This window comes from Phoca vitulina, unplaced genomic scaffold, assembly GCF_004348235.1.
Source record: "Phoca vitulina isolate PV1807 unplaced genomic scaffold, GSC_HSeal_1.0 scaffold26, whole genome shotgun sequence".
In the NCBI taxonomy this organism is placed as follows: Eukaryota; Metazoa; Chordata; class Mammalia; order Carnivora; family Phocidae; genus Phoca; species Phoca vitulina.
In genome coordinates, this window is record NW_022589729.1 from 8,150,798 (window position 1) to 8,167,351 (window position 16,554).

At 35.5% G+C, this 16,554-nt stretch overlaps 2 protein-coding genes across 5 annotated transcripts in view; one reads left to right on the forward strand and one right to left on the reverse strand.

Annotated features, from left to right (window-relative positions):
• The window catches only part of SPATA17 (spermatogenesis associated 17), a 173,754-nt gene extending 173,507 nt beyond the window's left edge, over nucleotides 1-247 (reverse strand). The window contains exon 1 of the mRNA XM_032422499.1: nucleotides 167-247. Coding sequence (XP_032278390.1) covers nucleotides 167-234 — 68 coding nt within the window. The 5' untranslated portion in view covers nucleotides 235-247. The remainder of the gene's footprint in view (nucleotides 1-166) is intronic.
• Nucleotides 248-324: 77 nt separating this feature from the next.
• GPATCH2 (G-patch domain containing 2) overlaps nucleotides 325-16,554 on the forward strand; it is a 175,877-nt gene continuing 159,647 nt past the window's right edge. For 2 of the 4 annotated variants that reach the window (XM_032422453.1, XM_032422451.1), the window contains exons 1-2: nucleotides 529-696; nucleotides 10,544-11,260. In XM_032422453.1, the coding sequence (XP_032278344.1) occupies nucleotides 641-696; nucleotides 10,544-11,260 (773 nt within the window). In that variant the 5' untranslated portion in view covers nucleotides 529-640. Of the gene's footprint in view, nucleotides 697-737; nucleotides 862-10,543; nucleotides 11,261-16,554 lie in introns of those variants that run through there. The other 2 variants (XM_032422454.1, XM_032422452.1) reach the window with 2 other exon arrangements.

Below are 16,554 nucleotides of genomic sequence, written 5' to 3' on the forward strand. Positions count from 1 at the left end.
AACACTACTTTTTTAAACTTGTGATTAAGTTTCAGGCCGACAAACGAAGGGGAGAAGTGGGTGGTATTTACTGATTCAGGAACTTTGTTAACAGGAAACTCCTGCTGAGGAACACCTGGCTGGGGTGAAGACAGCCCTCTGCGCTGTTCCCCCGTTGACGCCTTACCTGTTCCTGAAGTAGTACTGCTGAGCTACGAACTTGGACCGAGCTTGCAGCCGAGCTAACGTGGCCATAGCCTCCCGGCGTCTGCCCGAGGGCTGGTGTTACTATCAGTCTCCACGGCAACCGGGCTAAACCATAATGCGGGTCCCGGGGGTTCAACTTCTCGTGTACTCCACTTTTATTTTCCACCCCGTTTCAGTTTGCAGAATACTAGCAGAAAAATTAAGAAATTTATGTAGGAAAAAGTTCCTGGGATTTGCCTCTCTCTTTTCTGTGAGTAGAAGGAAGAGATTCCAGGCGAGGAGGGCGCTGGGGGAGGAGAGGGAATGGTTGCTCCCGGCATCCGGTTTCCGCCTCCCGTCTGCTTCCGGAAGCTCAGCTCAAAATGCTGAACTGCTTTTGGAAGTCGCTGGTACTCTGGTAGTTGGAGTCTGTTCTCGGGCCGGAGCCTCGAGGCCAGGCTCCTGGGTGTCGTTAATGTTCGGGGCCGCCGGGCGCCAGCCGATCGGAGCTCCAGCCGCCGGGAACAGCTGGTGAGGCTGGCGGCCCTGGGGGTGGGAGATCAGGAAAGGGTGTGAGGGCCGGAGGCCGCTGGACCTGGAATGGAGGGGGAGGGAGTTGTGATGGATGATCTGAAGACACTTAGGCCTTGCTCTCACTCGTGCCTGGGATGGAAGCGATTTGAGGAAGGCGTTGAGGTGTGTGCTAAAGATTTGTGAAGGAATACAGTAAATGCTTTCTGATTGCCTAACACTCTACGATATTTTGGGAGTAAAGGTCTCTCTAGTTCGAGAGCAATTCATTTCGTTGATTGTTGACAAGGCTAGGGACAAAAGAATTTCTCTTAACAAGGCCTTATTCCCTCACTTCCCTTTTTTAATTTACTAGATTATACCAGGTGTCTTGGAAGATCAAATCCCAGAATTCTAGAGTTCTGGGAGTTTAGTACTGGAAGAGACCTCCTCACCCACACACACACCCTTTTTTTTTTTTTTTTTGCAGTGGGAGTGACCTACCTGTTTCTACTCCTTGAAAGTTCCATTCTAGTTCAAATGAGATGTGTATGAGTGTTCCCTAAGAGCATATAAATGCCAGGATTTGTTTGGGGTTTGACTGTGTCTGCAGTACCCCATCACCAGTGCCACTTTGGAATAATTGCTTTGACTTTTCAAAGTGCTTTCACAAATGAATGCGCTTTATCTTTATGACAGTGCTGTGACAGGAGATTATCACGAGCACAAGTGAGTTGTCCAAAATTGCCATGCACATTCTGGGGCTAGAAGCTGGGTTTTGGATTTCTATTTGAAAACTCTGTGATGCCAGGCCTATTTTTCCCCAAGACCTTTTCCTCCACGCATACACAGGACAAGCAGTGAAACAAGCAAATTTCCCACTGACAGTGTCAAACAAGAAGCATTGAAAAACAGGTGAACTATGGCTGAAAAAATGTATGTCCATTCTTAGATTCTGCAGTGAATGAGACCTTGAAGGATTCTAGTAGTCTGTGATCTCAAAGATGTTCTTTGCATCACCTATCACTAAAAGTGAAAAGAATATCTTGCCTAAAATGTTTTGAATGAGATTAGATCATTCTGTAGAACCTTTTATAATGGGGATAGATTTGGTGATAACTTTTAAAATCTCACATTTTCCAGTGAGAAAGCAGGAAGTACTTTTTTAAATGAGCCATATTTTTTTAATGGTGTCCTATGGCATTAGCATAAAATAAACCCTTCTTACGTGTTTAGTATTTTTAGTTTTGACAATTGTATATACTGTGTAATCACCACACAAAACAAGATATAGGACATTTCCATTACCCCTGAATTCCCTCTTCACTAATCTAGTAGGTACCTTTCTTAATGTTTCGCCATTCAATCAATACCTTGTTAAGGGAGCGAGACAAAATGTGCTATATAGATTGGTCTGCTCTTGCTGTAGTGATACTGATGTGTAGGATAGATGACTATTTAATTAAAAAGTATGACTTCCTCTCCCTTTCACCTTCTACCCAAATTATAGTTAGGTAACTCCTTATGATACAGAGAAACCGTCCTTCAATTCTCTTAAAGTGCTTATCTTATTTTCAGTTATCAGCATAGAATTCATTCTTTCTTATGGCATCAGAGTATAACATAGTGCCTAGCGCTTAATCAGTGCTTCTGAATGAAATTCTTTTCCTTCACTGATCAGACATTTACCATACTATGAGTGTATTATGTTTTATCCCAGTTATGAAGTCTCAGTGCCACCAGGGATACTACTACTGAGTCATTACTTAGTGCCAGGTTTTATGGACATCTATCTCCTGTAAACCTTTTGAGATGGGTGCTATCGTTTTTTTTGCATTTTAGAAATGGTGAAACAGGAACAAATATAGTTTAAATAACTAGCCCAAATACCATATTTGCATCGTGATTCTGGCATATCTAAAAACAATTCTTAACCATCCTGGTATACATCCTATTTGTCTGACTACGGTACGCTATTTCAGGAATATCTAAACTGGAAAGAATATGCTGATTTTTTAACTCATCTAGAATTCCTGTTACACTGACGTCCCATCTTGACTTCAACTTTTTCTCCAATGTCGAGGTTAGATTTTCAGTTTTTAGGCACCAAATGGGTAAATAATAGATGATTTATCTCGCTTTAACAATTTGTTGAAAGTAGAACTGATATTTTATTTTGTAATTTATTCCTACAGAAGACAAGTTTTATACAATTAAATAATAAAAATCCTATGATTTTTGTGTATGTCAGGAAATGAATATATTTTTTGTGCAAGTTGTTCCTGTAAGTGGTTTATATTACATTTTTACAAAACATAGCTGAGAGTGTCTGTCTCCTTTTCCTGCCTCATCATTCACATACAATTTTGAAATTAAGGGCCAAAAAGCATAAGTATTTTGGTAAATTGTAAACCTGCCTTTTAAAATTTGATTAATTTAATGGATAGATCATACTTATAATTTAGATACACTTTTACTACTTTTTACTTTATTAGTGACTTATATTTAAAGTCAATTTCTGGTTTGTTTTTAAGATTCTAAAGGTTGAACTAAACAAATTTTACAATTAAGTCCTTGATGAAAATACTGAATTATTATTGATAATATGAACTACACTATATATTTAAATTTATGTGGTTTGCTTTAAAAAAAAAAAAAAAACCTTAAGAATAAACTATATTAATTCTGGATCTTTTTTTCTTTTTTCTGTAGTTTCATTCCTATTTAGTTATTATTTGGATCTTTAGGTCTGAAAAACTGCATAGTGGAAAATGTGCATTTTTTAAAATAAATGCCTTTTTTCTTTTTTTTTTTTTTTTTGTCATTTTATCTTGAGGTGAATGCAATACTATCAGGTATGTTTGAGTCAGGTTTCTGTTTCAACAATGAGGAATTAAAGCAATGGCCAGTGTGATTTTGGCCAAGGAACTCATTAATATTAGTATAGCTTCTTAGCATTTTTATGAATGTCAAGCTGGAAACTTTTAAACCATCTTTGATGATTTATCCTTTACCACAACATTTACTTAGCTAAAAAATTAAGAGTGTCTGCCTTGTTAATGTGGCAGAAAATTTGAAATCTGGATTGTCTAAATTTTTAGTGAAGTCATACTTTTTCCTGTTATTCATTCATTAATTTAATCATTCATTGGTCTGTTCATCCAACAGATCTTTTTTTAACATCTGCTCTGTGTCAAGCATTATGCTAGATACTTGTAATAAATATTAAGTTGTCTTCATTCTTATTCTAGAAATTCAGAATATGTTATATATTCAATAAATATTAAATAGTTACCATGTATGATCAATGAATGAGACTCATCTGATACATATTAGAAACTTGCCTAGATGTGCTCTAATATATGCATGTTGACAAGAATTGGAATGAATTATTTTTTAGACGCTAAATTATTTGTTTGTTTTAGACTTCGTCTTTATTTCATTTAGGCAGCTTCTTATTCGGTAGTTTACATTTGGAAAGTGATTAGAGTGTAAGAAGTTGTGAATGACTCTTGAAGTCGTTAAATTAAGTTGAAATCAGAAGAATGTTTCTCAAATTTAAAAAATAAATGAGCTTGCCTTATTAAATCACTATTTGGAAAGTAGAATTAATACTTTTTTCTAAAGCCATGTATGATTTTTTTTTTTTTCCCCCAGATTGCTAGTTAAGGAGGAAAGAAGGCTTTCTGGGTGTTCCTGTGGTAACAAAATAGCAGTTGCCATTAGCACCTCCAGTTGAGTGCAGGTTAGGGGAGCTTTTGGACCCATTATAGGAAATGAGCTTTTTCTCTTTGGTAGAGAACCTGAGACTGTTAACTTGGAAGGATGATTTTCTATAATTTATTTTTTTTTATATTTGTGTATCTGTATAGGACTAACTCAGATACACAGCATTAATTTTTTGTTTTTTAGTTGTTTTTTTTAAGATCCTTGAAAATCTTTAAGGAGTGCACAAATTTCTTGAAATTGCATGCAAGATTTTTGCAAATGTCTGTTATTCCCCTTCTCCCCATGATTCACAGTGGTTCAAGAACACAGAAAGGATAAGGTCTGTGCTTTTATTATTATATCCTCAGGACTCATAGTGTGGTTCTACCTTAAAAGCAAAATGATTTGGTATTTCAGTGACCACTTTATTTGGTATAAAGGTTGTTGAAAGATGAAATAACTGCGCTCACACATAAGTATCCACTCTCATCCCACAGAATCCCTTCAAGGTAGAAATTACAGCATTTTTATGATGAATAAACAAAATCAGAAGATAAGTAATTTGTTCAAGGTTCTCTGGCTAATAGTCAAATTTAGCTTCCAGATTCATAGATTTGACTTTAAAGCTCCTGTTCTCTACAGGTTCCTCCCAGCCTTTTCCCCCACCTAGAGAATTCTGTTCCATATGCATTGGCTAGTGTTAATGTAAAGTTACAATTATTTACATGTTTCATAATAAGATATGTTCCCCTACCTCCCTGCTACCTCTTTCAAAAAGAGAAAAAGTTAATTCTGATTAATGGTTTAAATAGGTAGGTCAAGGAATTTCTAAACTAGCTTAAATGTTAACATTTAATGTTAGGGTTATTCTGTTTTTCCTAAGATGGCCTTCCCCAAGATATATAAAAGGATTTAATTCTGTTAATCATTCAATAGGTTACTAGGCTGAGATAAAGACTTACTTTGACAAATATATTACCACTAAAGAAGGAAATTTATAAATTGTCATGAGCAGCAGAAATTTTAATCAAACTTAAAATAATTCTCACAGATAATATTTTGTTGAATTAGTCATGAAATTTAGCCCTTGATGTCGCGTCTTTAAGGCTCACTGTTTGCATGTTTAGTCACCCATTGTCTTGATCTATACTATTATATGTTAATTTTAATTTGTACTTTTATGACCAAAGAACCTTTCCTTTCTTAAGTAAAAGGTAACATGAATATCGAGACATGTAATTCTGAAACTATTTTCTTAAGCTTGTGATCAGTCATAGCATACATTCATCAGCATAGCTCTTGACTAGGTACTCCTCATACATTGTTTTTGTACACATTGAGTTTTTAATCATATAGAAACTAACACATAAATGACTATTTCCTTAAATTTTTAAAAGCCAGTTAAGCAATGGTATTTAGCAACATTTAACTTCGTTTTAGCACTCCACTGCTAGAGTTACTTAACTTTGTAGAAGAAATAATCTGTGTTTTACAGAGATGAAGATGAGAATTTTACCATGTACTAGGTGATAAAGAATATTTGATTTCTTTTTCCTTATCTGGATATTTGACAGTTGTAGTCAATTACCTTTTTTGTTATATCTGAAATATTTTTGTTTGTTTTTAATGAACTTGTTGGGTTTCTTCAGTAGACACGCATATCTGTCGTCTTATTATGTAATTATTTTTATCATTGTCCAGGCAAGGAAATTGTTCCCTAATTTTTCTGTAGTTGCTATATTTTATCCTCTTAGGAATAGTAGTTATCGCTAAGAGAGTTTTCAAAAAGTAATAGTTGTTGATAGAGTAGTTAGCTGTTAGTTATTGGGGGGGATCAGTTTTGGCTTTCTTGGGCTTCATCTCCTACCATGCCTGCTTATACATTGTTGACTGCTATTTGAGAGTCCTTGGTTTGTCAGTCAACTGCCAGTCCTTTGTGAACCTATGAACAGTAAGTTTGGACTAAGGCAGCTTCCTGAGTCTTCTTTCTTGAACCAGAAACTTTACGTAATGTCCTACCGCCTACACAAAACCAAAATGCCTGTCTACTCAGGTCATTTCCTTTTACAGAATCCAACTTTATATAGATAGTGGGACTATAATTCTATTCATTTTGAGTATTTTAAGAAAGCTGTTAGTTAACGGTTATCTTAGATATTATACCCAATGCAAACTATTCTCAAAAGATATCATTTCCATTGAATTCCAAATGAAGAGAAATTGTTTTATAAATGTGACTATTATTCAAATTAACTAAGTGGTAATTCACTTAATTTTACTATAATTTAAACTTTACAAGTATGAATGCTTAATAAACACAGGTTTTTATACAAGAAAGTTATGTATTTCCAGGTTTCCTCTTAAATAGGAAAGACCTTATTTAAGAAAATATCTTGAAGATAAAATGTTTCCATACAATGATTTTCAGTGTTACTGCCAAGGAAATAAATGAGCTGTTGATCATGTGATGGTCTCCTATAATGACTTTATTTCTGTGAGGCTAGTTGATGCCAGTTTTCCCTGAGAGATATAAGTGAAGCAGCTTGACTGACTGACTCTAATATTATTGGCTCATTAACAGGGGTTTTGGCTTGCAGGAGTCTGATTAGTTGAAACTGAAGGGGAAAAAAGTGGTTTGAACTCTGAATGGCACATATGTTAAATGTATTTTTTGTGTGTGTTTTTATGGGGTTTTTAAGAAGTCTTTTTCTTTCTTTTTTTTGAGAGAGAGTTGGGGACGGGGGGAGAGAGAATATCTCAAACAGGCTCCACACCCAGCATGGAGCCAGACATGGGGCTGTATCTCACAACTCTGTGAGATCATGACCTGAGCCAAAATCAAGAGTCAGACGCTTAACCAACTAAACCACCCAGGCGCCCCAAGAAGTCTTTTTAAAGTAATTGTTTTACTTGATAGTCATATCTGATTCCTATTTGAGTAACATCATGGAATAAATTAGGTTCTTCTGGTTAAAAGTTTTTTAAGGTATTTTATTTTCTCAAAAAAAAAAAACCAGTATAAAATCAAGTAAGGTGACAATTTTAATGATGTTATAAAGAAGTTTTGCTTACAGGGCTACCTGGGTGGCTCAGTCGTTAAGCGTCTGCCTTCAGCTCAGGTCATGATCCCGGGGTCCTGGGATCGAGCCCCGCATCCAGCGCCCTGCTCCACAGGAAGCCTGCTTCTCCTTCTCCCACTCCCCCTGCTTGTGTTCCCTCTCTCGCTGTGTCTATCTCTGTCAAATAAATAAATAAAGTAAAATAAAATAAAAAGTTTGGTGTACATTGTTAGTAATACCATCAGTTATATTTTCCTAAGCTATGTTTGTTACAGCAATATTTTTTAAATGAAATTAATTGAAGATAAATTTCAATGGATTGAATCTGATTGCTAACCCTTATCTAATGTTAGGACCACCACATTTTCTTTTCTAAAGTAAAGTACTAGATTATAACTTCCGAAGTAACCTGCAATTTTAGTTGGAGATTATAATCACGCATTGAGTTAATTTCACATTAATATTTAGACCTAGTCATTCACCCATTGATAAGAAAACTAAGTCTTCAAAAAGTAAGTTACTTGAGAACCGGGTGATACTGAGTCTTCTTTTAGACAAAGGATCTTTATTATAATACATGTTAAAGTGGCTTCCAGTGAATTTTATTAAAGGTGCAGTATTATATTCAGAGATAATAGGTCTTTCGGACTACATTTCTTCCAAAGAAATAGTATTAAAGGAAATGAACAAAATATTTGTTGTAATAAAAGGAAAACAAAAGGGTGATTATTAACATAGAGGTAATGGAGAAAAGACCCATTTGGATCAATGTAGTCAGAACTGTAGCCCTTTTTTTGGCTTAATGCTAATTCCTATTAGACGCATATTTCTTATAATCAAATGCAAAGATCTGAAACCTGAGTAACATATAGGACCCTTTTAGTGGTTCTCTAGAGTTTGTTTAAAATATATATTCGAATTGCCACATTTTTTTTTTAAATGTGTGTCCATATGGGTTTTATTCATTCAGAATGCCGAAGGAGATCTGGAAAATACAAACCCACATTAAATGAGACACTATCTCCATTTAGTTAATTGCTTACAGTATACATTTTACTGATGGCTACAGCATTGGTTCTTCAGATTCAACGCACCTTCACCACTTTTACTGCCCTGTGCTTGCGTTGATTCAGGTCTTCCATTCCTATTTTCTGTAAAAGAATATAATGCCTAACTGTGAGTCATTTGACTTTACATAGATGTATATTAAATCTGTCTGAACAATTAAAATAGTACCACCTGCTGCTACAACACTCATAAACAAAAATGAGAACTGGATACTGGAATTGTGTAGTACTAGAATTCTGTTCTTGGCTGTACTTCGTTGAGTATTCAGGCTCCAGAACCAGATTGCTGGAGTTTGAAACCTGTTTCTGCCATTTCCTAGGTGTGTCACTTTGGGCAAATTGCCCTTAACGTCTCTGTTTCTGTGTATCTCATATACCACCTTATAGGGTTATTATGTGAGAATGAAATGAGCTAATGCATGTAAAACACTTAAAAATGGGCATAGCACATAGTAAGTACTTGTATTAGAAGCTGTATGTGTACATCATCATATAAGTAGTAAATCCAGTTGAATTACAATGTGTGTTTGTTCTCAGGTTGTTAAAATGAAAAGACAAAGTTTGAATTTGTTATAGGGAACTTGCAAATGCCTAAAATTATAGACGGTACAGACTATATAAACCAGGGGTCAGCAAACTATCGCCAGCCATCACTTCGTTTTGTAAATAAAATTTTATTAGAACATAGCCATACCTGTTCATTTATGTCTCACCTCGGGCTATTTTCACCTTACAGTGGCTGAAGTTGAATGGTTATGACAGAGACCTAATGGACTGCAAAGCCTAAAATGTTTACTATTTGTCCCTTTACAGAAAAGTGCCTACACCTGCTGTAGACTTGGAAATTATATGGACCTCTGTAGTTGAGAATATTTTGATCCCTAGGTGCTTCTAGAACTCAGAAATGATTGTTCATGATCTTTAGAAGAAAGATACATATTTGAATTACCTATAATGTTTAAAAATTAAAAACAATTTTGGGCGCCCCATCACCAACTGATTTAGAATTTTTGGGAGTTGTGTTTAGAAAGGGTCAGTATAATTTTCCTAAAGAATGCTTTTTATCCTAACTGACAAGTAGATAATTTTTTCACTGGTAACATACGTAGTTCAATGGTTTTTGTTTCTTTTTTTTTTTTTTAAATTTGTTTATTTGACAGAGAGAAACACAGCAAGAGAGGGAACACAAGCAGGGGGAGTGGGAGAGGGAGAAGCAGGCTTCCCGCTGAGCAGGGAGCCCGATGTGGGGCTGGATCAGGACCTTGGGATCATGACCTGAGCCGAAGGCAGCCGCTTAATGACTGAGCCACCCAGGCGCCCCTCTTTTTACAAAAAAAAAAAAAAAAAAAAGCCAAGAGATTGTCTCAGAATGAATTATAAGAAAAACGATGGGCCATTTTAGACCAGGGAGGCTCCAGTTTGAATAAGAACATACTTTCTGCTTGACTGAGTTATGAGATTAGTGTGGCCTAAATATATGTCTAGTATCTGGTTAAACTCTTTTTTTACATATATTACAACAAATTTTGAAAGTACCTGTCAATCTTTCCATCTCCCTCACATATCATGGTAGTGACTGGGTAGAGCATGTGGTGAGTAGAGAATTGTACAGCTTCCTTCTTCATTTAGAAATCGTTGGCGGGGAGGGGGTGGTTGGAAGAAGGATTGAGAAAGTTCTGTATCTGTTCTAGGAAAACTAGGGAAAAGGCAGGAATAGACTAATGAACAATGATTTAGCAAAAATAACTTCCATAATTACACAGGAAAAATATGAAATTACTGGGATATTTCATTGCTGATATTATGCTTACTGTATCTTGAAGTAATTCCTATGTTTAATGAAAGAACTTATACAAGAAGAAGGAGCTTAAAAATGAGTCAGAATATTTAAAACTGTTATCTTGGATAGAAAAATCGCTTTTAAACATTTCTTTATAATAACTATTAATTTTAGACTTAGAGTGAATTGTCTGCTGTAATAAACTAGGTTAATACTGATTTCTTTAATTTTTCTTTCTTTCTTTAAAAATGTAGGCATTTCAGTCGAACCATGGAAGAACTGGTTCATGATCTTGTCTCCGCATTGGAGGAGAGCTCAGAGCAAGCTCGAGGTGGATTTGCTGAAACTGGTGATCATTCTCGAAGCATGTCTTGTCCTCTGAAACGCCAGGCAAGGAAACGGAGAGGGAGAAAACGAAGGTCGTATAATGTTCATCACCCATGGGAGCCTGGCCACTGCTTAAGTGAAGGCACTGATTCTAGTTTAGAAGAACCAAGCAAGGACTACAGAGAGAATCACAATAATAATAAAAAAGATCATAGTGACTCTGATGACCAAATGTTAGTGGCTAAGCGCAGGCCATCATCAAACTTAAACAATAACGTACGGGGAAAAAGACCTCTATGGCACGAATCGGATTTTACTGTGGACAACCTTGGGAACAGAACTCTGCGCAGAAGGAGAAAGGTAAAACGCATGGCAGTGGACCTCCCACAGGACATCTCTAACAAACGGACCATGGCCCAGCCCCTTGAAGGTTGTAGAGATCAGGACATGGACAATGACAGAGCTTACCAATATCAAGAGTTTACCAAGAACAAAGTCAAAAAAAGGAAATTGAAAATAATTAGACAAGGGCCAAAAATCCAAGATGAAGGAGTAGTTTTAGAAAGTGAGGAAATAAGCCAGACCAATAAGGACAAAATGGACTATGAAGAGCAAAAAGTTTCAGATGAACTCATGAGTGAAAGGTGACTTTTATATTCTCTAAGTATAAAAATATGTGTCTCCATTGTTTGTGCTTGAATGTGTTTTGTATTTTAATTCTATTTAAAAATTATTATTATAATAATATAAAATATAATAATAGTGATATTACTGTTTAACCATGGTTATATTTCCTTATAATTTACGATGGTTAGCACAAAACAAAATTGCTTATTTGATTTACACGAAGTCTTTTGGTTGTGTTATAAAGATTTAATTTTCAGCTATAAAGAGGAAAGGAAATGGTTTTTCAATGGGAACGAATGTGCTTTTGAATAACAGCACATTTGTAACTCTTAGAATTGGATTTATAATTATTTATTTGTTTAATTATAGAGCTTTATTTAGCCTTTGGTGCTTTTTAGTGTCACAATTTATCAGTTTATTTTGATTCTTGAGAATCAAAAGTTGATATCACTTCAATGTGTATGGCTTGATATTTTAAGAAGTCTGTAGATTGCTGGGAATTCTGATCATTTATGAATTGTAAAACCTAATTCTTGTCATTAGACAAATGAGAAAAGCAATGATCCTTTGGCAGCTAGTCTAATCTATTTATTCTAGAAAGCAGGTATAGCAAAATAATTGTTAAGTACTATTTTGACAGCGTCAAAAGGTAAGTGATCATTTTTCTTTTACACAGAACTAATGCTACTGCAGTAAATGAGAAAGTATTGACACTGTTCATCCTTTTAGGCATCTTCTTAAAACCAAACACAGAACTATGATCCAGAAAAAAAAAATTCCTTACTGGGAAAGAATATTTTATTTTAATTTGTAAGATTGGCATCATTTTAATCATGTAGATTGTGAACTATGGATTTAATATATATATTTAATAATTTTATATATATATATATATATATATATTTGCTTATAAATATGATTACAAACATGAATTGGACCTGGTAAAAGTTTATAGGATGGGCCCTTTATTAGAGATGGTTTGCTATTTATGTAATTTTTCTGAAGAAGTAAAAATTGCTCCAAAAAAAAAAAAAATGTTTAAGGAAGACTTTGAACAGTTTATGGTATCTGCTTTTCTTCCAAAAAAGTTGACATTTTTATACCAGAATGAAAATTATTTCTATGGTAGTGTTGGGCCACTGTGACTGAGGACCACTTAGCCTGACTTGTAAGTGATTAATTTGCTCAGTTGCTGGGAAGGGAGGGTGTGTGGCAGTGGAGATAAGTGTCCATTTCTGGATTATTTACAGATTACTTGCTTTTTGGATTGATCCTCCACGCCCTTCTTTTGTTGATGTCTGCCTTTTATCGACAGATACCTACCCTGGAAGAAAAATGAGATGAAACTCTCTTCATTTTTCTTCATTGTAAAAAATATTTGAGTATTTGTTAGGTATGATCAGGCTACCCAGCAGTAAACAGCCCAGGTACAAATTTTCAAAGAGGATGTTTTCACTCCAGAATAACTTTTTTAAATACTTATTTTATTTTATTCGTCTTTTTTTTTAGGTTTATTTATTTTAGAGAGCGCACACTTGGGGGGCGGGGGTATGACAGAAGGAGAGGGAGAATCTCAAGCCAGCTTTGTGCTGAGCGTAGAGCCTGACTCGGGGGCTCAGTCTCACAACCCCAAGGTCATGACCTGAACCGAAACCAAGAGTCGCACACTTAACTGACTGCACCACCTAGGTGCCCTTTCTTTTATTTTAAACTTAGCTATGTAACTATTTTTATTGTCACCTAAGAGCTAGATGCATATTCCTTCTGTGGGAAGATTACTAAATAAGACAGATCCTGTTGCCTACAGCCCCATAGTTTGGAATAGCAGATAAGCAAACAATGAAAATGAAGTGTGCTGCATAGAAAATACTGGTGAAGGAGGACTTCCTGAAGGAGCTGAGGTTTAAGCAAGCACTGAGTGTTGTTCACATATTGGACAGGGAGGGAAATGGCAATCCTGGATAGAGGGAACAGCTTGTGCAAAGGCTTGGATCGTGAAGCAAAGTGATGTATCTGGGAAAGTACATGTAATTGATTATTTCTAGAACAAAGTGGTGGTTGAGGCCACAGCAGTAAGCATGTCATGAAGGCCTTGTGTGCTATGGCAGTTTGGATTTCATCATGTAAGTAATGGGAAGCCAGTGAAGAATTTTTAATTATGAAGAAACTCAATTAGATTTACATGTTCTCAAGGAACATGATCTCAGTAACAGTGTTTTATTTAGTTTTCACTGACCTCGAATCCATCCTTAGATGAGGGGTAAATTATGGCAGTGATAGTAGAGGGAAAAGAAATAGAGCAATTTTAAGAGTTGCAATCAATGGAAGGTTGACTATATTTGGGAGGATGAATGAGAAAGAAGATTCTCAGATGACGTGTTGGTTTCAAGAATAAAAAATACAGGAAATGAACAGATTGGGGCAGAGGATTGGGATTGCTGTACAAACATTAATTTGACAACCATTTGTGGAATATATCATGCTAAAAAAAAATGGGAAGAGGTGTCCTTGGAGATAAGCCATAATGGCTGTCAGATGCTGAAAATGAAAAACCTTGCTTCATTAGAAGTTCTTGTTCTGATTTATTGAACATGCTAACAACTACGTGATGTACTTGGAGCAACTAGCTAGATGTCAATGAGGTGAAATATAAATAAGGAAACATATTGTTTAAAACACGTGTAAAAAGATCCCAGATGAAGACAAGGATCGTTAGGGACTAAGCTGCTCTTAGAGGGGGGAGTCTGATTTCCTTCTATCTTTAAGAAGAGTAAATAAGATAAAGACAGAGAGGGAGGCAAACCATAAGAGACTCTTAAATATAGGAAACAAACAGGGTTGCTGGAGAAGAAGTAGGGTGGGGGATAATTGGGTGATGGGCATTAAGGAGGGTACTCAGTGTAATGAGCACTGGGTGTTATATGCAACTGATGAATCACTAAATTCTAACCCTAAAGCTAAAAATGCACTATATGTTAACTAACTTGAATTTAAATAAAATCTTCAGAAAAAAAAGAGAGAAGAGAGAGAAGATTGGGATACGAGTTGGAAAAAGAACATAAATAAAAGGACCAGAGATGGAGATGGGAAGAATTTAGGTAGGGCTCATCCATACAGAGCCTTGAAATCCACATTTAATCCAACAAGTATGGGGAAGTAATTTTAGATTTTTAATAGAAAACATTTTATTATTTTATTTAATTTATATATATATGCATAGATACATGCAGGTTTTATAAACTTTTCCTTTTATTTATTTATTTATTTATTTTTAAAGATTTTATTTATTTATTTGAGAGAGAGAATGAGACAGAGAGAGAGAGCATGAGATGGGGGAGGATCAGAGGGAGAAACAGACTCCCTGCTGAGCAGGGAGCCCGATGCGGGACTCGATCCCGGGACTCCAGGATCATGACCTGAGCCAAAGGCAGTTGCCCAACCAACTGAGCCACCCAGGCGCCCTATAAACTTTTCCTTTTAGAATACTTTCGGATTTATAGAAAAGTTGCAAAGATAGTGCAGAGATTTTCTGTATATCGTGTTCCCATATATCCCGTACCTAGCTTCCCCTGCTGTTAATGTCATACATTACTCTGATACACTTGTCAGAATTAATAAGCCAATGTTGATGCATTATTAACAAAAGTCAGTACTTTATTAGAATTTCCTTGTTTTTCTTTAATGTCCTTTTTCTGTTCCAGGATCCCATCCGAGATGTCATAATATTTTTAGTCAGCAAGTTATATTTGTAAACAATGAGCCTGGTTGTATGTAGAATATTAAAAGAGGTAAATCTGAACTCAGAAATTAGAAAACCATTGTACCCCCCCCCCAGAAAAAGAGCACATAGTTTCACATCTCACAGTCCTTTATCTATAAATCTGAATTCTGAAAGCTGTGAAAAACTAACTCATTTGTGGCCAGACCTAGCTTGACTTGGATTTAATGTGGATATTCATTCATTTATTTGAAAAAATATATTAATAGGTTTGATTCTGGAGTTCTACCCCAGACCCCTATTAGGCATTTTTAGAACATATCTTCCCAAAATTTGAAAAATTGTGAACTTTAAATACATGTTGCCTCAAGGATTTCAGAACAAGAATTGTGACTCAGGGTATGTAGGGTAAGGCCCTGTGTTAGGTTGTGTTGATACGGGCAAACAAGAAAGCACTACGCAATCACAGAAGAGAAAAAAAATAAATCAACAGTAGTTTGGACAGCTAAATAGCAAAATGATGAAGTTTCCAAAGTGTTTTTAATACTCAGACGTCACTGTGCATAGGAGAGCATGTGCATTGGTAAATAAGAAATTATGGATGTGATTGTCTAAGAAAGTATTCTTTAATTAACACTTGTGCAGTATAGGGAGCTTTATATATTCTCCTAACATGAAGAAAGTTAAAGAAAAATGTACTAACTTAGAGTTCCTAGGGGAAATATACCATTTAATAAATCCTTATACTTTTTTATTTTTTAAAAATCAAATAATTGAAATGATATTCTATATTCAGAAAACATAGGGATTTAGTATGTACTATGGTGAGCACTGAATTGTGTAAGTGATGAATCACAGACCTGTGCCCCTGAAACAAATAATGCATTATATGTTAACAAAAAAATTAAAAAAAAAAGAAAACAGGGATTTAGATCTCATCTATAATTTTAATCCTAAACTCTCAATTTAAATATTTTTAAAACGGATTAATTTTTTTGAAGATTTTATTTGTCTATTTATTTGATAGAGAGAGACAGTGAGAGAGGGAACATAAGCAAGGAGGAGTGGGAGAGGGAGAAGCAGGCCTCCTGTGAAGCAGGGAGCCCGGTGTGGGGCTCGATTCCAGGACCCTGGGATCATGACCTGAGCTGAAAGCAGATGCTTAACGACTGAGCCACCCAGGCTCCCCACAGATTAATTTTTTTAAACAGATTAGTTTTGTTTAGTAAGTCAGGTTACAGGGTTGTACATGTTAACGAGAAAAGTATTATAAAATTCTCCTGGGGCAACTTCCTGATGGGTTAAAATTAAGAATTACAGGAAGAAGAGTATATGAGAATTTTTAAAGAACATTATCAATTTTCTTTAGAGGCCAAGCCTTTACTACATGATCTGCTTTTTTGTGTTTTTTTTTAACTAACTAGATTTTCATATAAGCATGGCTTCTATTAGAACTAATAGTGACAGTTCATGTCAGTCGAATATCTCCTATTTGTTTTAATTTGTATGTGAAATAGGACTTTGTATCACACTCGAACTTCTATGGAAGTAGGAGAACCTGTTATTTTTACATATACTCTCCTTAATATTATT